Here is a 23366-nt window from a genome sequence, read left to right as displayed (position 1 = left end):
GTGGTGCTGTACTGTTTGGAGAATAAAGTGTGTGACGTGAATCACCGTGACAACGCCGGTTACTGCGCCCTGCACGAAGCGTGCGCCCGCGGCTGGATCAACATCGTCCAACACCTGCTGGAGCACGGAGCCGACATCAACTGCAGCGCGCAAGACGGCACACGGTACACACACACACACACACACACACACACACATCTCACTTATTCAGTCACACTTTGAGTGAGTCATGAATTCAGGCTTTCGACATGGGAAGTAACACTCACCGCTGACACGCTGTTCCTATTAAAGTTGTGAGGAAACTGTTGCTAGGCAACTGAGAAATATGGAGCCAAGCTTAAGCTAGTTAATAGCTAGCTGTGGTTGTTTTTCTGTACTGAAGCATTAGGGACAGAGGAAATTATATTAAAAACATCTGGAACGTCAACATTTACCGCAGATGTGTTGAAAACTTTGCAAGAAAATGTTTGCTGTTCTGGTTAATGCTGTTAGAGTTCTGTTGCTAGGCAACTGGGAAATATGGAGCCCTGCTTAAGCTAGTTAACAGCTATCTGTGTGTTTGTATGGACAGTAAAGAGACAGTAAACAGCATAGCATAATCCAGAACATTAACATTTACCTCAGATGTGTTGGCGAATTAGTGAGAAAACACTTCCCCTGAGTAAAATTAGACTAAAATCACACCGTCGGCTAACTGAACTTGCGTGAGTTCCACCGTTTTGAGCGAAATAAATTTAACGCAGTCGTCTCCTCTATAAACTAAATATAGTAGACGCTTGTGTACACACTCACGTGCCTTTGTTGCAATCTAGAGTTTCTTTTCCGTGTCGTGGGTGTGTGTGTGTCTGAGAGTGTAACTCCAGCGTTAATTACACAACCCACGCACACTCACTCACACGCGCGCGCACACACACACATACCCGGAGCGTGTAATTACACGGTGAGTAATAACAGGGTGTGTGTGAGCGCCGGATAATTAGAGAGCGCGAGATCGATCAGGACAGACGGGTCAGTCTTCACATCGCTTCACGTTTAACTTTTAACACTTCACAGTCGTGCTAAAAACACCGCGCTAATTAGCCACGCCGCTGTTTACAGCCGTACGATAAAGCACACCGACAATTAATGACCGTAATTACGCTCGTGTTGTAATGTGGATATGGCGACATGACGATCTGGAAACGGCGTGGCTTTGTTCTGATTTTCCTCCGTCCAGAAATGTAGCGGGAAATTTTCTTTTAATATTTACTGTTTTGTTTTAGTTCTCGCTTTTATTCCAAATATCTGCAGCTTCGTAATGAATTAACTCGATACTAAAAAAGAAAACAGAAGTTGACTAGATTTAATTAATTCAATACAAATCACTTTTTTTGTTTTTAAATGATTGAATTAAAATATTTAAAATTTAATATTTATTCATTTAAAAATATTTAAAAACATTCATGATTTAACAAACATATTTTTGTGTTTAAAAAATTGTCATCACTTGACACTGATGTGTGTAAATAAAAATACTAAAATGTTATTTGTATTATTTTATGTCGTTTTAAATTCTTAAATGCTTGGTAACTTTTTTTTTTTACGTAAAAATTTTATTATTTGCATATATTAGTTTTTTATTTTTATCACATTATTTACATGTTTTATAATTTTTTTTGTGTGTGTGTTGCACAGGCCTCTACATGACGCAGTGGAGAATGATCACCTGGACGTTGTGAGGCTCTTGTTGTCGTACGGCGCTGACCCAACGCTCGCTACGTATTCGGGCCGCGGCCTGCTCAAGATGACGCACAGTGACGTCATGGAGACTTTCCTCTCCGGTCAGTGCCTCAACACCTCCATCCCTCATCTCTTTCTCTGTCTCTCTTTCTATCTCACTCTCTGTGTTTCTCTCTCTCTCATTGTCTCTCTCTCTCTCTCTCTCTCCCACTTCCTTTTTTCTATCTCTTGTTCCTGGGTGTGGCTTCTTGTGAGACGGTTACTAAGCAACTGCTGCGTGTCAGTAACAATAGCTTAACTTAAATACTACGTTTAGAACCTTAAATATTTATGATCAATATGTGTGTGTTCAATGTTATTTAAAGAAACAGATGATTCCAGAAAGCTGTGTGTGTGTGTGTGTGTGTGTGTGTGTGTGTGTTTTGCCGATTGCATTATTTGGGAAAGCCATGTGTACTTGGGTGTGTGTTATTCAGAACAGCTGTGTATATTCTGTGTGTGTGTGTGTTTGTGTGTTTCTCTCTTGGTGGTATTTGGGAAAGCTGAGTGTTTCCCCAAAGGAGCCATTTTAGCAAACCATCTGTGTGTGTGTGTGTTTGTGCGTTTGCTTCTGATTGTGTTATCTGGGAATTGTGTGTGTGTGTGTGTGTGTGTGTGTCTGGTTGCTGCTTTGGCTGAGCAGTAATCTGGCCTCCTGTCGTTATCTGCACAGGAACATGGTGTCAGTTCTACAAGCTTTTACGTCTGTGTGTCTGTGTGTGTGTGTGTCTGTGTGTGTGTGTCTGTGTGTGTGTGTCTGTGTGTGTGTGTGTCTGTGTGTGTGTGTCTGTCTGTGTGTCTGTGTGTCTGTGTGTGTGTGTGTTAATCTCAAATGGGTTTGGGGATGATTTAAAACCTGAAGGTTTTAAAAAAAACTTAAAACCTGAAGGGAACTGACTTCTACACACACACACACTCTACAGAGCGTTAACTTTAGGATTCAGTTCTCACACACTCAACACACTCCTCACACCCATCACACTCTACACACCCAACACACTCTACACACTCAACACACTCTACACCTCAACACACTCTACACACCCATCACACCCTACACACCCATCACACCCTACACACCCTACACACTCTACACACTCTACACACCCATCACACCCATCACACCCATCACACCCTACACACCCTACACACTCTACACACCCTACACACTCTACACACTCTACACACTCTACACACTCTACACACCCATCACACCCATCACACCCATCACACCCTACACACCCTACACACCCTACACACCCTACACACCCTACACACCCTACACACTCTACACACCCTACACACCCTACACACCCTACACACTCTTCACACTCTTCACACTCTACACACTCTACACACCCATCACACCCATCACACTCTACACACCCATCACACTCTACACACCCATCACACCCATCACACTCCTCACACCCATCACACTCCTCACACCCATCACTCTCTACACACCCATCACACTCATCACACTCATCACACTCCTCACACCCATCACTCTCTACACACTCTACACACTCTACACACCCATCACACCCATCACACCCATCACACTCCTCACACCCATCACACTCATCACACTCCTCATACCCATCACTCTCTACACACCCATCACACTCATCACACTCATCACACTCCTCACACCCATCACTCTCTACACACCCATCACACCCATCACACTCCTCACACCCATCACTCTCTACACACTCTACACACCCATCACACCCATCACACCCATCACACTCCTCACACTCCTCACACCCATCACTCTCTACACACCCATCACACTCTACACACCCATCACACTCTACACACCCATCACACTCTACACACCCATCACACCCATCACACCCATCACACCCATCACACCCATCACTCTCTACACACTCTACACACCCATCACACCCATCACACCCATCACACCCATCACACTCATCACACCCATCACACTCCTCACACCCATCACACTCCTCACACCCATCACTCTCTACACACCCATCACTCTCTACACACCCATCACTCTCTACACACCCATCACTCTCTACACACTCATCACACTCTACACACCCATCACACCCATCACACCCATCACACCCATCACACTCCTCACACCCATCACTCTCTACACACTCTACACACTCTACACACCCATCACACCCATCACACTCATCACACCCATCACACTCCTCACACCCATCACTCTCTACACACCCATCACACTCCTCACACTCCTCACACCCATCACTCTCTACACACCCATCACACCCATCACACCCATCACTCTCTACACACCCATCACACTCTACACACCCATCACACCCATCACACCCATCACACTCATCACACTCCTCACACCCATCACTCTCTACACACTCTACACACTCTACACACCCATCACACCCATCACACTCATCACACCCATCACACCCATCACACTCCTCACACCCATCACACCCATCACTCTCTACACACCCATCACACTCCTCACACTCCTCACACCCATCACTCTCTACACACCCATCACACTCTACACACCCATCACACCCATCACACCCATCACACCCATCACACCCATCACACCCATCACACCCATCACACTCATCACACCCATCACACTCCTCACACCCATCACTCTCTACACACTCATCACACTCTACACACCCATCACACTCTACACACCCATCACACTCATCACACTCCTCACACTCCTCACACCCATCACTCTCTACACACTCATCACACTCTACACACCCATCACACTCTACACACCCATCACACCCATCACACCCATCACACTCATCACACTCCTCACACCCATCACTCTCTACACACTCTACACACCCATCACACTCATCACACCCATCACACTCATCACACTCATCACACTCCTCACACCCATCACTCTCTACACACTCTACACACTCTACACACCCATCACACCCATCACACTCAACTGGAGAATATTTCTGAATGGGTAAAAAGCGGCACAACTGTTTTGCAGGCCGCTAGTTTGCATGAGCTTCATATTAATTTGCCTAGACAACATGTTAGCTTGTGTGTGTGTGTGTGTGTGTGTGTGTGTGGGGCTGAACATGACTAGATGCCTAGTATAGAGTTGAAGCACACATTAAGGGGTGTGTGTGTGTGTGTGTGTGTAAGGTGAAGGGCTCTCAGTGGGAGACGAGCTCTCCACTGAGGATGCATTCAACCCTGCTCTGTGTGAGTGTGTGTGTGTGCGCGCGTTCTCGCCTTCTTAGTCACGCGGAGCTGCACCGAGCCCTTTGAGGCGAAGCAATCAGAGCGCTCTCTCTCTCTCTCTCTCTCTCTCTCTCTCTCACTCTAATCACTTCTTCCTACTTAGCATTTAAAACACCCCCCCACCCCACTGCCATTTAAAGCCTCACTCTCCCACGTTCTCTCTCTCTCTCTCTTTCCCTCTCTCTCCCTCTCTCTTGCTCTCTTCCTCTCTCTCCGTTTCGCTCTCTCCGTCTCTCTCCCTCTTAGCCCCCCCCGGTTCCGCTCTCTCCATTTCACTCTCTCTACCCCCGCCACTCTCTCTCTCTCTCCCTCTCTCTCCCTGTCTCTTTCTCTCCCTTTTCCTCTCTTTCCTTTTCTGTCCCTCTTTTTCCCTCTTTTTCTTCCTCTCTCTCCGTTTCACCCCACCCCTGGCGACCCAATCTGTCTCTCTCTATCTGTCCACTGCTTAGTCTTTCTCTTTCCGTCTTTCTCACTATCTGCCTATCTGTCTCAATGCTCTCTCTCCCCCTCTCTCAGGTTCAGAGTGCTCCACTCCTCAAACCCCCACAAATTGTTTCCGTCTTTTGCGTAACTCTGATCCGTACTTAATGAGTGCTGAGAGAACGTTCCAGATCGTCTGCTCCGCTAGCCACATCCGCTCGTTCTGTGCTGCTGAAAACAACTAGACTATTGGTTTAGTTAACTAGCTAGCTAGCTAAAGGCTTGAATACGAGTAACAAGTTCAAACTGAAATTAATACAGTTCATGGTGCGTGCATTTCCTCAGCTAGCTAGAGTTAGCACTGCGTAGTCAAATTTAGCTGCGTACGTGAAACCGGGCGTGTGAGGTACGGCGAAAATAATGTGTACACGAAGAAGTAGTGCACGTTTCTAGAGAATAAGAGGCGTTTGGTATTCGCCCCACTCTCCGGTCTGACAGACGCATGACGGTTACCGTAGAAACAGCCATAAAGAAGGTTTGTGTCATCCACCCTTTCCACCCCTGTTATGGAGCTACGTGCTAAAAGCGTCTGTTATTTCAGCCGCTAATGATTTCCGTGCCATGTTTCAGGCTGTAAGCGTAACGTCCGTGATTTAAAGCATCAGCTTCAGGTTCTCTGTGTCCGATTGTGAAGTCCGGTTCGAGGAGAGGGTCAGCAGCCGCGCAGCCGGTGTAGCGTGAGAGGTTTTAATGTCGGCGCTGGCGGGAAAAGTCGTAGCGAGCGGCGTCTACTTTCTGTCGTCTCTAATCGTCTCTAATCTGTGTCTCCGTCCCTCCAGACTACTTTGCGGACCTGCAAGGCCGAGAGGACGACGACCCCGGTGTGTACTGGGAGTTTTACGGCAGCGCTGTGTGTGGTGAGTGCTGATTTTCTCATCCTCCCCTTCTCTCTCTCCTTCTCTCTCTCCTTCTCTTTCTCTCTCTCACACACACACACACACACACACGCACAAGCACATGAGCGTGAGCAGAATCACTGAGCGGGACAGACGCAGCCCAAGGGCAAGTCTGAGTCTTCCTCATCTGTCCGAGAGACAGGAAGTGAAAACAGAAGTGCGTCTGCTTTCATCATCTCACTCTCTCTCTCTCTCTCTCTGTTTTTCTTTCTGTTTTCTCTCTCTCTCTCTCTCTCTCTCTCTAATAAAACAGAATTTGTGTCCTCTTTTCACCCAAACATGCACACAAGATATATATAAAAAATACTTCTCAGGCTGCCTTGTCTATGTGATGTGTGTGTGTGTGTGTGTGTGTGTGTTTGTGACCAGCTGAAAAGCCGACAACCTCAAACACAACATTCCCAAACACTTCAGGGAATTCCTGGAATATCTGAGAAAATGAGACAGAGACTAGGGACTAGTGAGAGAAAGAGAGAGAGAGAGAGAGAGACAGACAGACAGAGAGAGAGAGAGAGAGGCGCAGGCAGACAGACAGACGGCTATTTTTGGGAGCCTCTCTTTCTGCTAAAGCGCCGCCTCGGAAAAACCCTGACTATAAAATGGAGAGAGAGTGAAAGAGAAAAAAAAAGGGGGGGTCTGATTTTCCCCTCGTTCGCTTTGAGGCTTTGCGCTGAAGCCAACGCGCACTGGAAAGAGTGAAGAGCCTTCACACACACACACACACACACACACACTCTCATCGTGCAGTGCAGCTTAATGGAAGGCAGCGTTAATAGGAGCCGGGGTAGCGCAAGCGACGTGAGAAGGACTCCGGAAAAACGAAAGAGAGAGAGCGAGCGAGAGAGAGAAGGAGCGGAAGAGAGGGAGCGAGTGAAGGACAGAGGAAGGGAGGGAGAGAGGAAGTGGGGGGTGGGGGGGCGTCCTCTGGGAGAGAGCAGTGGAGCGGAATGTTCAGGAAGCTCTCACGACAACAACACCTGCGTGAGAGAGAGAGAGTGAGAGAGAGAGAGAGAGAGAGAGAGTGAGTGAGCAGCCCATCGGGCGAGCACTGGCGATATTTTCCGTAGTCGGCAGGAGGTGTGACTTCCTGGTGGGTCAGTCACGTGAGGCAAAGCACACGTGTGGGCGACTCGTCATAGTAGCGAAATTTGAAACGTGATGTCGCAAGTAGTTCAAGACGGATAAAAATACACACCAAATCACAGAAGGAACAAAAAAAATACAGAAGTGAAGCGTTGGTTCAGAGAACTAGCTAGTGTGGCATTTCACCGCAAAATACACATGCGCTTGAACTACATCACAACACAAGTGTCAGGTGGGTGGGGCTAACTGTCTGTCTGCTGCACTCTGATCTGTCACGAGGATGAGGCTCGATTGTCCCACCCACATAGCTTCTAAAGCGACCTAGCGGGTAAAACGCGAACCTCTATACAGTGAACCACGTGACCACAGAATGGTTCGACCCGGGACAGTGGTGCAATCGATGGGGAGCAGCTAGAAAAACACGACGTACACACAAGGAGACGAAGCGCTTCTGAAGTGTCCTTATTTTTAATCAAGGATGACCCATGATGGAGCAAGTCGACAGGAAGCTTCTTTCAGTTGCCGCTCTCGTTTGGAGAGGCGCGAGATGGAGGGAGCGGTAATAAAGTTTGCGAGCGAGGGGGAGGGAGGGAGGGAGGCACGGCGGGTGGAGAGCTGGGTGGGGGATGGAGCAGCTGATAACAGCGCGAGCCCTCTAAACAAATGAGGCTTTGTACCGCTGTCCTATCACACGCACACACACACACACACACACACACACACACACACACACACACACAGAGCTTTATTCACGTCACATGGGTGCAGCTATTCAAGGCCAAGGTCTTTTACTCTGTGTGTGTTTGTGTGTCTGTCTTTGTGTGTGTGTGTGTGTGTGTGTAGGATTTGAATATGCGTGAATATCAGGTGACTATTCAATAAAATGCTATAAATCTACGTTTATAGCAGCAGGTTCACTACAATAAAACAGAAAGCTGTTTGTACAACACTTTAAAATTCCTGAAAGATTTTTCACATGATAAAGTTTCAATTCTGACTTGAGGATGAACAGACCACACCTACTTAGGCTGATGTATGCAGATGCTTCCAGCTATCAGCAAACAGGCCACGCCTCCATGACCACCTGTAGTGGGATCAGTGGATATAGAGGGTACTTATCAGTCACCCTCAATTGCATAAACCACACCCCCACTTACCACTAAGCACAAAGGCCATGCCTTTTTCTGAACCTGATTAGCAAAACGGCCATGCCTACTTTACCACCTGTACAGCTGTATGATGACTGAGGCCACGCCTCTTTCTGAAAATGATTAGCGAAAAGGCCACACCTCCCTTACCACCTGTACAGTGATGGAATGACTGAGGCCACACCCCTTTTGCTTCCTTAACTGGGTCTGAAAGCACACTGGCTCAAATATATGAATATGTATCAGTGACTCTTTTTGGGATTTGCACATGCATGAATTATTCATTAGTATGTTAGCGTTGATCAATGAACGTTATATCCTCTCTCTCTCTCTCTCTCTCTCTCAGAGCCTGCTGAGGACGCTGCAGCGTTTGACGTCCTGGCTGACCCTCCTGGTCCGGAGGATGACGATGAGGAAGAGCAGAGAGACGTGTTTGAGTTTGAGTTCTCTGACCGACCACTGCTCCCCTGCTACAACATCCAGGTGTCTCTCTCACAAGGGTGAGTGTGTGTGTGTGTGTGTGTGTGTGTGTGTGTGTGTTGGATCGAAAGATTTTGTTCCACGCTTCAGAACTTCAGAAACTCACTAGGGGTGAAACTTTCTGCAAGCTTATGGAACACGAAGAGACAAAACCCTCTGTTAAAATTCTTAACGCTAAGCTGTTGCTAGGCAACCAAAAATACGCACGGCAAGCTTAAGCTAGGTAATGACTGCGGCAAACAATTTATATTTGGGTTTTCATACCGACGGCATAAAAGGTTCTATAGTGTTGGAGACGAGACAAAACCACGAGGAGACAGACTGTTGCTAGGCAACTGGGAATTATGGTTGCTAAGTATAAGATAGCTAACGATTGACACCGATCAGTTTGCTAAATGCAGATATAATATGTAAACAATGACAGACTGGACAAAACTTAAACCATTAATGACGCGTCCTCGTCCTCAAATGTTCAACATCTCACGTCACACTTCTGGTGGCTAGTTACGGTTGGCTAGACGTTCTGACCCATCAGACAGTCATTAGGAAGTGTAATGGAGATTCTGGCATAAGGTCAGAACCGAGCACTCGACTCCGACTGGCCGTGCAGTCGCTCTGATTGATCCGCTCAATAAACATCGGCACAGAGTGGTGACTTTTCCAGAACATGGCAACGCCCCTGTTACATGGAGCGTAGAAGAACTTGGAGCAGAACGTGGGAGAAAGGAAATAGGTTCCGCTGCTGGACTGGCGTTAGCTTTCAGACTGAACGAGACACGGGGGAGAGAGGAAGACGGGAAAAAACAAACTGATACAGAGAGATCTAAAAAGAGATTAAAAAAGACAGGCTGGTGGGGGGGGGGAGGGGGAGGGAGAGAGAGAGAGAAAGAGAGAGAGAACGAGTGAACTGATACAGAACCGAAAGAGAGAGACAGGAACAGGACTGAGAGAAGATAAGACAGAAGGAAAGAGGTACAGAAAGTGTCTGAAAGAGATGGAGACCGACAGAACTGTCCGAGAGAGAGGGAGAGAGAGAGAGGCAGGGAGAGAGAGACAGGCAGAGAGATGAGAGAGACTCCGAGAAAAGGAGACGCACAAAGAGAGCTCGAAAAACAGAACTGAAAGAGACAGACACACAGATATATATATATATATATATATATATATATATATATATATATATATATATATATATATATATATATATAGATATATAATATAATATTATGTATATATATAATATAATATATATATATATATATATATAATATATATATATATATATATATATATATATATATATATATATATATATATATATATACACACACACACACACACACACAGAGAAAGGGACAGGAAGACAGAGCTGAGAGAGACAGAGAAATGGGTAGACAGCTGAAAGAGACAGAAAATGAGAGATGGGTAGACAGAGCTGAAAGAGACAGGCAGGCAGAGAGAGAGAGACAGGAAGATAGAGCTGAAAGAGAAAAGCAGGCAGAGTGAAAGACCGGTAGACAGCTGAAACAGACAGAGAGAGAGAGAGAGACAGGTAGACTGATCTGAAAGAGACAGATAGACAGAGAGAGAGACAGGAAAAAAGAGCTGAAAGAGACAGCCAGAGAGAGGGAGACAGGTAGACAGAGCTGAAAGAGACAGACAAGCAGAGAGAGAGAGACGGATAAACAGCTGAAAGAGACAGACAGGCAGATAGAAAAAGAGAGAGAGACGGGTAGACAGAGCTGAAAGAGACAGACAGGCAGATAGAAAAAGAGAGAGAGACGGGTAGACAGAGCTGAAAGAGACAGACAGGCAGAGGCTCCGCACGCTCGAATCCTAGCGACGTGCCGCTAAACAGACACGGCTAATTACCTCCCACTCCGTCTCCGTCCCAGCTTTACTGACACACACACACACACACACACTCGCTCTCAGCTGCTGCGCTCGTCGTTCTGTGTAATTTTCGCTTCCCCTCCCCCGTCTCCGTTCTATCTCCATCCTTCTCTCTCTCGCTCTCTCTCTCGCTCGCGCTGTGCGCTGCCGGCTGATGCAGTATTAATGGCTCTCTTGTGCCTCCGGGGCCTCTCCGCTCTGCCCCACACACACACACACACACACACACACACACACTCTCCTCACATTTCCTCCCTCCCTCTCTCACTCTCTCTCCCTCTCTCTATCACTCACTATTCATCCTGCCGGCGCTCGGCGAGACCCACACACCGCCTCAAGTGCCATCGACCGAGCGCTGCCTGTTACCGCTCTCTCCCCTGTGTGTGTGTGTGTGTGTGTGTGTGTGTGAGAGCATTCACATCAGACAGGCTTTGTCTCGTCTTTTTGTGCGTCTGTAACCTATTGTATTTCGGGGCAAGCGAGAGGCCGAGCATCTTTTGTGCATTTGAGGCTGCTTTCGTAATTGTGTGTGTGTGTGTGAGACAGAGAACATCTGCATAAACTTGGTTTTGACGTCGGAAACGAAAACACACACTCTTGCTACGGAAGGAATGGGGGGAAAAAAAACCTAAAACAAAAACAGAGAATCCACCCACCAGCTTTCGTGCAGCAGCCGGGGCAGCTTTAGAGCAGAACGTCTCTGCAGCACCGCGGCTCTCCATCGAACGCCGTCCTCCCGTCTGCACGCGCCGCTGAGACGCACTGCCCGAGCTTATTCTAGCGCTTTCCTTCACCGACTCCATCATTTCCACAAACAGACGCATTACGGCACCCAGATTATACAACTACTCTCACTCGCTTCCTGTACGCCTCCCAGAATTTTCCAGAAGATCTCATCAGCAGCTTTCAGTTGGTTGTGATTTAACTCAGAACGTCTCGCACACGCTCTCTTAAGAACTAAAAAAAATAGTTTAGCTAGCTGACTCATCCATCCATCCATCCATCACAGCCACTAACGTGTTCATTTTACCACCGTTTTACAAACAGACGCATTACACTCGCTTCCTCTACGCCTTACAGAATGTTCCAAAAGATCTCAGAAGGACCTAAAAAAAATAGTTTAGCTAGCTGACTCATCCATTCATCCCTCCATCCATCCATCCCCCCATCCATTCCCATCCATCTATCCATTCCTCCATCCATCCCCCCATCCATCCATCCCTCACAGCCACTACCGTGATCATTTTGCCGCCTTTTGCTTCACATAGAATCCGTTTCTGAGTCAGAAGCAGAACCACAAACTTGTCAAAGTCTCGTTAATCCACGTCTGTGTTTTCCTGGTGGAAAAGTGAATCCGCTTGGAGCTCTTGGTGGAAACCAGAATCCATTCACTTTATAACTTTATACTGAATCCTACGCTGAAATATTTTAACTGTAGTGATCATCAGAAGAGTAATGCTGTCAGTATGAACAGCGACTTCAGCAGTGGATAATTCCGGTGGTTTTCCCGGATCAGTTTCTGGATCTTATTGCCATTACAGCATGACCTTTTACAAAAATTTTGAATTTATGATCACCTTCTAGCTTCTGAAGTTCTGAAGTGTTGGGAATTGACGTACAGAAAGAATCTGACATAACAGATATGTCCTGCTCATCATCTCCATCTGGTTTCTAAACTTCTCCCCTCCCCCCCTCCCCCCTCAGGCCCCGAAACTGGCTGCTGCTCTCTGACGTGCTGAAGCGCCTGAAGATGTCGGCTCGCACCTTCCGCTCCACCTTCTCGCACATCGAGGTGGTGACCATCGCCGAAGCAGAGTTCTACAAGCAGGTGTCGCTCAGCCCGCTCTTCTCCTGCCCCGAGGAGCTGGACGGCTTCCTGCCCGACAGCAAGGAGCTGCTGGACCTGGTGGAGATCAGCGCCGAGCTCGCCGCCCTGCTCGGCTCCTCGCTCGAGTACCTGGACAACCGCTGGGATCCTCGCTCATGACACTACAACACACTAAACACTGACTCTCTCCCAGGAGTGACGCTGCCACGGACACTGAGGAGACTAACGGAAGCGTCCAGAACCGCTTTCCGAACCTGTACAGAGTGTACATAGCGCAAGAGGACGAATCTCGGAACGTGGATTTAACTCTCCCGGCTCCGCGAAGAAATGGACTCAGTCACAGAGAAGAACTTTTGTTTGAGATGTTTTATATAAAAAAATATACATATATAAATATACAATCGCTGTATTTTATTTGTGATTATATATATATAGATCTAAATATAAAATAATTATATATATATATATATATATATATATATATATATATATATATATATATATATATATATATATATATATATGACTTTTTTTTTTCTGTTGGATTCTGACCGCTAATCTGCGGGAGACTAGCGTACAACTGTGTGTGCGGTAGTTTGTGACTTAAACTAGTGCACTTCTTCATTTGAGTTCCCTCGTTTCGTTTGGTCCGGCCGGGACAATTTCAGCACAGTTTGAGTTTGGAGCGTTTTTTTTTTTTTTTGTTTGTTTATTTTATTTTTTTAATCCTAACTAGCAGACAGTTTCATAGGCTAGTCTGTGTGAGCTTTGCTTTGTTTGTTTTTTTTCTCTTATTTATGATTACAAAAAAAATTTAAGATATTTTAAGTGTGGCTTTTTGGGGGTAAATATTAAAGATAAGTGTAAGATACTAATATTGAAGCTTTGTTAGGAAGCAGGACACAGTCGAGGTTGTACATAATGAGGCAAAGATTTCAGTAACTTGTTTTCCGACTTGTGTGTCTATTGTTTTTGGAGACGTGTTCGAAACTTTGTAATTTACATGCGCTATCATTTGTATTTATATTTTACAAAAAAAAATCCTTTAGATAAATGGCAATAAAAGATCCCCTCCATCTTGTATGAATTTGCTGCCTCGTTTTGTCTGGATTCGTTTTTCTGATCTCGATGATGGGATTTTTAAAGACTATAAAAGGGATGTAAAGGTGAAACGCACTTTCCCAGTGCGTGTGTGTAAAAGAGGAAAAAGAGGAGTGTACACACTGGCCTCTGTCCGCTTGTAAAAGCAAGCAGCAGCCTTTTTCCCCCTCCGCCATCGCTCCGATCTATACCGGAACACCTGAGCTCCATTTCCTGTTTTGCAGGATAGAACCGGAAATGACTGGAGAATGGCCGGAAATGAGAAGACCGGGGCGGTGCAGTAAGGGGGACATGGCCATGAGGACGCAGTTTGGTTGAGTGATAAAGGAAAAACGATGATGCAGCTGGTAGAGGCTGATAACACCAACACGCCACGCGCAGGGGCTCATGAGGGCGGAGCTTCAACCACGTGTAGCTAGCAACAGCTAGCACTGCGCATGTGCTAACTCTCTAGGCTGAACTACATTTAAATTGATTGGGTGTATGAACACCGAGCATTCCAGGCAACACGCGACTACGCAGCGGGCGCGCGCGCACAAAATCGATCCTTGCGCGAGTTCATCCCGGTCACGGCGGAAAGAAAACACCACCGATGTGGTTTTTGCACCGGCGAAAGAGCCGCGGGGGGTAAAACACACCGAGCTCAGAAATGTTTTTTTTTTTTAATATTAATATTCATTCTCTTTGTTTCTGTGGAGCTGGAGTGACGTCAATAAAGCGCGTGGGTAAAACATTATAAAAATATCCTTTATTAAAATAAGACCACGAATGACACCATCTGTAAAATTATTATTATTATTATTATTATTATTATTATTATTATTATTATCCTATAATTAAAAAACCACTGGTTTTATATTCCTAATATTATTTAGAACAGGGGTTCCTAAGCTTTCAAAGAGAATCTTAAAGAAAATATGAACAAATAAATAAATACATAGACATTTTTAATTAGCTTAGGCATATTGTGTACAATAATAATTTTGCTGTTTAGCCGACTGCAGTTTTTATTTATTTATTTATCTATCTATCTATCTATCTATCTATCTATCTATCTATCTATCTATCTATCTATCTATCTATCTATCTGTTTAACATTTCTGACATTTCCACCCATAGGACCCGATTTTAAAACCCATTAAATCCAACTTTAGATTCAGCTCATATTATTTATAGACACACATTTTGCTCCTGATTTCCGCCACTGTAATAAAATACCTAGAGTTACAGAACCCACTGAGAACCAGGGCTCTAGATCATTATTCCAAAAATGTAGGGCTGGAAAAAAAGTTAGAACATTAATTAGCCATGCAATTATTACTGCTATAAGATAATTGTAGTTTTGTATGATTTATATTGCCTATTAAAAACAAGATTATATGAAGCTGATAATAAGTTCTGTTTTGCACTTTGTGTCGAGATAAAAAAAAAAAAAGAAAACATGGACGGGTGTAATTTTATTTATGAATTGTAAAAAAAGAAAGAAAGGCGTCTGGCCGAACAGATAAGGGAACAGGCCTGTGCTGATCCACCGGACTCCATCTTTAAGCAGTCTATAGGGGAGAAACGCGTCGGCTTCTAATTAAAAAACAATTCAATTACATTAGGCTCGGTAATTACACCCCCCACACCCCCTCCCTCCCACCACGCGCAGATTCCGTGTCCCGATGGCTAATCCGCTCTTTATCTATTAGCCGTGACATTGAGGACACTCGACCGGTGGAGAGCGCGAGCGAGACCGAGAGAGGAGAGATGGAGCACGAGCAGCTGCACATCTGTCTGCCTCGCCCGCGAGCGGAGCTGTGCGATACCGGAGCGTTTACAGAGGGAGGGGGGGTGGTGTCTGTGGTGGTGTGGTGTGGGGGGTAGAGGAGGGGGTTCAATTTACTACAGCTGCCAGGAGTTAGATTTGTGTGTGTGTGCGCGCGCGCGCGCGTTTGTGTGACCTACAGAGAACACTGAACATCCAAAAGATTCTCTCATTTCCTATTTTTCTGTGCCGGGAAAATGTTCAGCGATCACTATAGCAACCAAAAGTCTGTTGTCTTACTTGTCTCCTGTGGGCGTGGCCTTACCTGTCCATCTTTTTTTTCTATTTTTTTTTATCTATCTCTAAACACAAACGCACTCAGTGTGAAAAATCTTTACCTCCTGTAGCAGGATGCGCACTAGCTTTGTTGACAGGTTAGCAAACAAGCTAACCGTCGGCTACTAGCTAGGTGTTCTTGATGTTTTTTTTCTGTCTTAATGCCTCTATAGTGAGTGTAAGATCATAGATCATGTGACAGGATAAGACGTGGTTTTAATCGCAGGTAAGAAGTGAGTGGGGAACTGAAGGAACGTCGGACCGCACGTGCTACATGTCTGATCCAAGTTTATTGTATGGAGCTAATTTGCATAAACGGGAGAAAATCCCATTCAAATGTGGCTTTGTTGTTGAAATCACAGCCCTGAACGCTGAATAATCCTAACTCCTAACTCGTATTTGCAGAAAATGAACATTTCCTCCAGTTTGGATGTTTTAAGAGCACATCGCGATCAAAGGCAGCTGCTAGTCGAAGATGCAAATTTCCCCCAGGTGATCAATGGATTTAATACAATTCCTCTTGCGAAATTTAAAAATAATAATAATAATAAAAAACAGCCAGAGTGATTGGACCTTATTAAGGAGTCTAGTTCGCACGTGAGCGTTTCCGTGTTTCGGGGCACGGGAGTTAGAAGGCTCTCGCGCGGATCGGGCTAAACGCTTCTAAACTCATTAATTCTGCGGAGGCCCTTCAGAGGCCCGCGCGCGCTCTCGGCGTCACGCGGTGCTGCGAACCAGCGAGCCAGATCGGCAGCGGAGGAGGAGGAGGGAGAGAGGGAGGGGTGGCGGGGGAGCGCGAGGCTGAAAGGACGGTATTATATTCTGCGGCGTGAAGGAAATCAGAGAGCGCGCAGGGGGTCTCGCGGGACCACGGCGGCGTGTTGTAATAGCACAGCGCGCGAGCTCGGCGATGCCGGGACTGTTTTAAGTGCGCGTCGATGGAGGGGCGGTAGTTGGTGGGGGAGGGGGGTGGAAAATGAGCGGCTCGAGGATTAGAGGGAAATGGGTAAGATGTGTGTGTGTGTGTGATTCTGAGAGAGAGTGACTGAGTAGATCCAGATGTTGTTGCCTTTGCCTCACACGAGGCTTCCGTCCCCGTGGGCTTCACCTGTCACAAACACGTCATGAGACACACACACACACACACAGGGGTATTAGCGGTAGGACTGGGCGGGGCAGGCAGGATCAGGTGGGATTTGTTGCGGGTGAGAGAGTGCCGCTCTAACAGCGTGTTGACGGGGAAGGGGAAGTACACACACACACGCACGAGTCACGGCTCGTAGGAGTTTTGCTCTCCAGTAGGTAACACCGATCCAGCCATCTGTTGGTGCAATCAGAGTCTGGCACACACACACACACACACTCTCTCTCTCTCTCTCTCACACACACACACAGACACACACACACTCTCTCTCTCTCTCACACACACACACACGGCGGTAGCCAAAGCTTTAAGGCTTGTGTGGCTGCGAGCTGGAACAAGGGCTCTGGCACTGAGCCAGAGAGAGAGAGAGAGAGAGAGAGAGAGAAGAAGGAGAGATATAAAAGCGAGAGAGAGAGAGATAAAAGAGAGAGCGCTTGAGGTTCAGGTTGCAGGAAGCTCTTTGCACGCAGCGGCGCCTCCAGCAGCCGTTATCAATCAGGATGATCACACACGCACACACACACACACACACACACAGACCTACGCACTCCTCTCAGTCTTTCTCTCTCTCTCTCTTTACATTCCACCTGCAGATCGTTATGGATCGGTTGGTATAATTTACAGAAACACCCCCATCCCCCAAGATACACACACACACACACACACACACACACCGACTTATTCACCCAGCTGATTAATTGCCGTTTAATTTCATGGATAAGAAAATACCCCTACAGAGCTGAAGGCTTTGTTGAGCTCAGCCACTGGGAGCGAGTTGGAATTGTTAGTCAGCTTCGTCCCAAACCGCACACTAGACCTACTGTGTTAACTCATGTGTCAAAATAAAACACCGCCATCGCTTCCCAAGATTACACTAGCTGCCATATTACTGTTTAAGATTTTCTAATTCTTGTTAGAATACACCGCATTCACCAACAAGCACCTTTTGGTTCACCTTCACAAATTACGGCATTACTCTACATATACGCAAAAATAATAATTTACTAACTGATCATTATTCGCCACACTTTACAAAAAAACTCGACGGATATGTGATAACGTGATCTCCACATCAGATTGAACGATGAAGATCCTCTGACGATAGACCTGTGCTGGAAGAAGTACGTTCTGCTTACGTCATCAGTCGGCAACAACAAACTTCTTCACAGCGAGCCTGAGGTATGGGATAATACAAATATGGTAGCAGCAATGCTAAAGCGTAATCGAAACATGCTAATGCAGTGTCACTACTCGATCCGTACCGGAAACACGATTTGCACTGCGCATGCGCGAAATTGCTGCCAACAACACGTTATAACATTATATCATTCGTAGTATTATAACAACGGTATTATAAACACCTGAATCTGCCATAAATTGTTCCGTCATACTTCAGGCTAGAAGTTGACGCATTTCCGCGCATGTGCAGTCGAAGTGATACCGCGTCATAGCAAAGCTGATCTTATCTGTCAAAAGAGTTGATTCTTTGTACTAAATCGCATCCAGCGATTCGACTCACTGATTCCTGTGCTCAATTACTGAATTCCTATATTTAAATTAGTAGAAACAGCAGAAACATAACAAATATAAATATTACACCTGAGACTCCCCCCCTCATTAAATGTTCCTTTATTTTGTGTTAAAGCTGTGGATCCAAGGTGTTCCTGATTTTGTACAGAGCGGATTAGCGCACATTGTAGCCAATAGGATCTGTCTATTTTGATCACGTGCTTTCAGAGTCGCTAATGAACGTTAATTTCGTCACCTAACAACAGGTTTGTTTGTAACAATGCAGCGGCTGAGTAAGTTAAGTTAAGTTTATGATTTATTGATGTTTTTCTTTCTTTCTTTCTTTCTTTCTTTCTTTCTTTCTTTCTTTCTTTCTTTCTTTGGTGGATTTAAGTGACACCATTTGCTGAAAAGAAAGTCAAGGCCTGCGAAAGGGTGAGTCACGTGACTGACTTTGTTGCAGTTTATGATTTTTGATGTTTTCTTTCTTTCTTTCTTTCTTTCTTTCTTTCTTTCTTTCTTTCTTTCTTTCTTTCTTTCTTTCTGCTGTAACGGATTTAAATGACACCACTTGCTGAAAAGAAAGAAGGTCAAGGCTTGCGAAAGGGTGAGTCACGTGACTGACTTTGTCGCTATCTGCTCGTGGCCGCCGCTGTAAATAAAATGGCGCACTAGTGCAGCTTGACTGTGCTTTGTTGTGATGCTGTAAACTGCACTACTGACCAGAACTGACCATCTCTTAGGGAGAACCAAGGCTTGTATGATCTTAGTGTGAACTTGTGTCAGCTGATTGATTGCCCTTTAATTTAACTAATGCAGTGTCGCTACTTGATCTGTAGCGGAAACACAGTTTGTTCTGCGCATGCGCGAACTTGCTGCCAAACCATTATAACATAGACATACACTATATTGCCAAAAGTATTCGCTCACCCATCCAAATAATCAGAATCAGGTGTTCCAATCACTTCCATGGCCACAGGTGTATAAAATCAAGCACCTAGGCATGCAGACTGTTTTTACAAACATTTGTGAAAGAATGGGTCGCTCTCAGGAGCTCAGTGAATTCCAGCGTGGAACTGTGATAGGATGCCACCTGTGCAACAAATCCAGTCGCGAAATTTCCTCGCTCCTAAATATTCCACAGTCAACTGTCAGCTGTATTATAAGAACGTGGAAGTGTTTGGGAACGACAGCAACTCAGCCACGAAGTGGTAGGCCACGTAAACTGACGGAGCGGGGTCAGCGGATGCTGAGGCGCATAGTGCGAAGAGGTCGCCAACTTTCTGCAGAGTCAATCGCTACAGACCTCCAAACTTCATGTGGCCTTCAGATTAGCTCAAGAACAGTGCGCAGAGAGCTTCATGGAATGGGTTTCCATGGCCGAGCAGCTGCATCCAAGCCATACATCACCAAGTGCAATGCAAAGCGTCGGATGCAGTGGTGTAAAGCACGCCGCCACTGGACTCTAGAGCAGTGGAGACGCGTTCTCTGGAGGGACGAATCGCGCTTCTCCATCTGGCAAGCTGATGGACGAGTCTGGGTTTGGCGGTTGCCAGGAGAACGGTACTTGTCTGACTGCATTGTGCCAAGTGTAAAGTTTGGTGGAGGGGGGATTATGGTGTGGGGTTGTTTTTCAGGAGCTGGGCTTGGCCCCTTAGTTCCAGTGAAAGGAACTCTGAATGCTTCAGCATACCAAGACATTTTGGACAATTCCATGCTCCCAACTTTGTGGGAACAGTTTGGACCTGGCCCCTTCCTCTTCCAACATGACTGTGCACCAGTGACCAAAGCATGGTCCATAAAGACATGGATGACAGAGTCTGGTGTGGAGGAACTTGACTGGCCTGCACAGAGTCCTGACCTCAACCCGATAGAACACCTTTGGGATGAATTAGAGTGGAGACTGAGAGCCAGGCCTTCTCGTCCAACATCAGTGTGTGACCTCACAAATGCGCTTCGGGAAGAATGGTCAAAAATTCCCATAAACACACTCCTAAACCTTGTGGACAGCCTTCCCAGAAGAGTTGAAGCTGTTATAGCTGCAAAGGGTGGACCGACGTCATATTGAACCCTATGGATTAGGAATGAGATGTCACTTAAGTTCATATGCGAGTCAAGGCAGGTGAGCGAATACTTTTGGCAATATAGTGTATTTCTGCCTGCGCATGCTATTAATGCTATCTTGTTCCTTAGAAAGTAAGATTTTCTGGAATAATTTCAGCCATATTTGGGCGAAGACGAATTATATTAAGAAAAGAAAAAAAACAAGGAGTCGAAAGAGTCAATTCTTTTTACTGTATTGCATCCAGCGATTCGACTCACTGATTCCTGTGCTCAGTTACTGACTGCGGTGATGAGCTCTCTTATATTTTAAATTAGTCTGTTTAATCCCTCAAACGCGATATCAGAAACATAACAAAAATTAATATTACACATTTACATTAACCTGAGACTCCCCCCCCTCATTAAATGTTCCTTTATTTTGTGTTAAAGCTGTGGATCCAAGGTGTTCCTGATTTTGTACAGATCGGCTTAGCGCACATTGTAGCCAATAGGATCTGTCTATTTTGATCACATGATTTCGAAGTTGCTAACGAATGTTAATTTTGTCGCCTAGCAACAGTTGTTTGTTTGTAACAATGCAGCGGCTGGAAAATATCAAAATGAACTTAAAAATGTAAAAATTGAGCAAAAAGAGAAAGATTTGAAAAGTCAAATGCCTCTTCTCTCTCCTCAGGGTAAGTGCTAAAGTCTCAGAACTCCATTATCAAGGGTTAATTCCTAGTTTACAATTTTTAATGCACCTACTAATGAGTTGGTTAACAGCGCAGTTAACCAACAGTCTTTCTTTCTTTCTTTCTTTCTTTCTTTCTTTCTTTCATACTGTAAACTGCACTGCTGACCAGAACTGACCATCTCTTAGGGAGAACTAAAACTTGTATGATCTTAGTGTCACCATCTTCATGATTTTTGTCATTACAGGTGTGTCTTTTTAGCTCCAGTTATAAAGATTCACTATGGTTCTGCTGCATGATAAATAAATGTTAGGTGTTTTGTCTGTGCCCTCAACCCCCCCTGAACCCCCCTGGTGGGGCACACACATACATAAAAAAGCCCCAAGTCACTGTGTCTGGTAACCAACTTTCCTCTTAATGGGCAATTTTATAGTGTTGTTTTATTTCCAAAGTCGATTTATTGTTGCCCTTAGAAAAGCTGAGATGGTGTAAAGATGACTCCTGATGGTTTTCTTTTCTGCTGCTGTATATAGATATGCAAGGTATTGTGGTGTGAGCGATGTGAATCCGTATTATTTGGCACATAGTTGGTTGGAATCTGCCAGGTCTGCCTCCAGTTCCGTGTTGAATTGTGCTCGCGGCTGAAGCCCTACGGTAGAAAGATTTCGAGTCTCCACAGGGATGCTATTGCTGTATATTGTTGGCCTCTCCAAAACTGCACTGAGCAAATGGACTAGTTCTAAATATAAACATCTCCTCACACTCAAGAATAACAGGATAAAGTGTATAGAAATGTGTATATGTACGGTTTAAACATATAACTATACATAACCACATTATACATGATACCTCATGATTAGTCAATTTACAATTCACACTTTTAATTTAAGTGTGTAAAATTTGACCCAGTTTATCTGCTGTGAGCCATGTTCTTAACAACCAATCACCAGTCATTCTTGTTTACCAACAACCAATCACTGAAAAACCATTGTTTACCAACAGCCAATCTCTGCCCACCGTTGTTTACCAACAGCCAATCACTGGAAAACCATAGTTTATCAACAACCAATCACTTGAAAACCGTTGTTTACCAACAGCCAATCACTGGTCACCGTTGTTTATCAACAGCCAATCACTGGAAAACCATTGCTTACCAACAGCCAATCACTGGAAAACCATTGCTTACCAACAGCCAATCACTGGTCAGCATTGTTTACCAACAGCCATTCACTGGAAAACCATTGTTAACCAACAACAAATCACTGCTTACAGTTGTTTATTAACAACCAATCACTGGAAAACCATTGTTTACCAACAACAAATCACTACTCACCTTTGTTTACCAATATCCAAACACTGGTCACTGTTGTTTACCAACAACCAATCACTGGTCACTGTTGTTTACCAACAGCCAATCACTGGAAACCATTGTTTACCAACAGCCAATCACTGGAAAACTGTTGTTTACCAACAGCCAATCACTGGAAAACCATTGTTTACCAACAGCCAATCACTGGAAACCATTGTTTACCAACAGCCAATCACTGGAAAACTGTTGTTTACCAACAGCCAATCACTGCTCACCGTTGCTCCTAGCAGTGAACCTAGAAACAATTTAGTGACATCATCTGGTGACTTTTTCTTTTTAAAGTGTGCGTTAGCTACTTCCCCCTGATCTTCATTATAGAACTCCTGAAACATTAGCAGCACAGCTTTTATTAGCAGGATAACGGATATGTAAATTGAGTTAGTCCACATCCGGTAGGGTTTTTTGGCACTCGGTTGTGTTTTTATGTCGGAACGCGAGTGTGTGGGGTTTTTTTTAAAAACAATCGGATTTACGGTCTTTTTCAGTCTGTGGTATAACCGGAACCGAGACAAACCTTGTCTTCGCTCTCTGGCAGCCTGTGTGTGTGTGTGTGTGTGTGTGTGTGTGTGTGTGTTGGCGGCGGCAG

General features: G+C 45.3%; 1 protein-coding gene across 5 annotated transcripts in view; it reads left to right on the top strand.

Annotated features, from left to right (window-relative positions):
* bcor (BCL6 corepressor) overlaps positions 1 to 23366 on the top strand; it is an 81981-nt gene that overhangs the window by 41280 nt on the left and 17335 nt on the right. For 4 of the 5 annotated variants that reach the window (XM_058381668.1, XM_058381671.1, XM_058381669.1 and 1 more), the window contains 5 exons: positions 1 to 164; positions 1675 to 1820; positions 6288 to 6365; positions 8982 to 9135; positions 12713 to 13264. The exon at positions 1 to 164 is cut by the window's left edge and continues 3 nt beyond it. In XM_058381668.1, the coding sequence (XP_058237651.1) occupies positions 1 to 164; positions 1675 to 1820; positions 6288 to 6365; positions 8982 to 9135; positions 12713 to 12995 (825 nt within the window). In that variant the 3' untranslated portion in view covers positions 12996 to 13264. Of the gene's footprint in view, positions 165 to 1674; positions 1821 to 6287; positions 6366 to 8981; positions 9136 to 12712; positions 13265 to 23366 lie in introns of those variants that run through there. The other variant, XM_058381670.1, reaches the window with a different exon arrangement.

The sequence above is a fragment of the Hemibagrus wyckioides genome, linkage group LG27 (assembly GCF_019097595.1).
Source record: "Hemibagrus wyckioides isolate EC202008001 linkage group LG27, SWU_Hwy_1.0, whole genome shotgun sequence".
Taxonomy (NCBI): domain Eukaryota; kingdom Metazoa; phylum Chordata; class Actinopteri; order Siluriformes; family Bagridae; genus Hemibagrus; species Hemibagrus wyckioides.
This window is presented reverse-complemented; position numbering and strand designations above follow the sequence as displayed.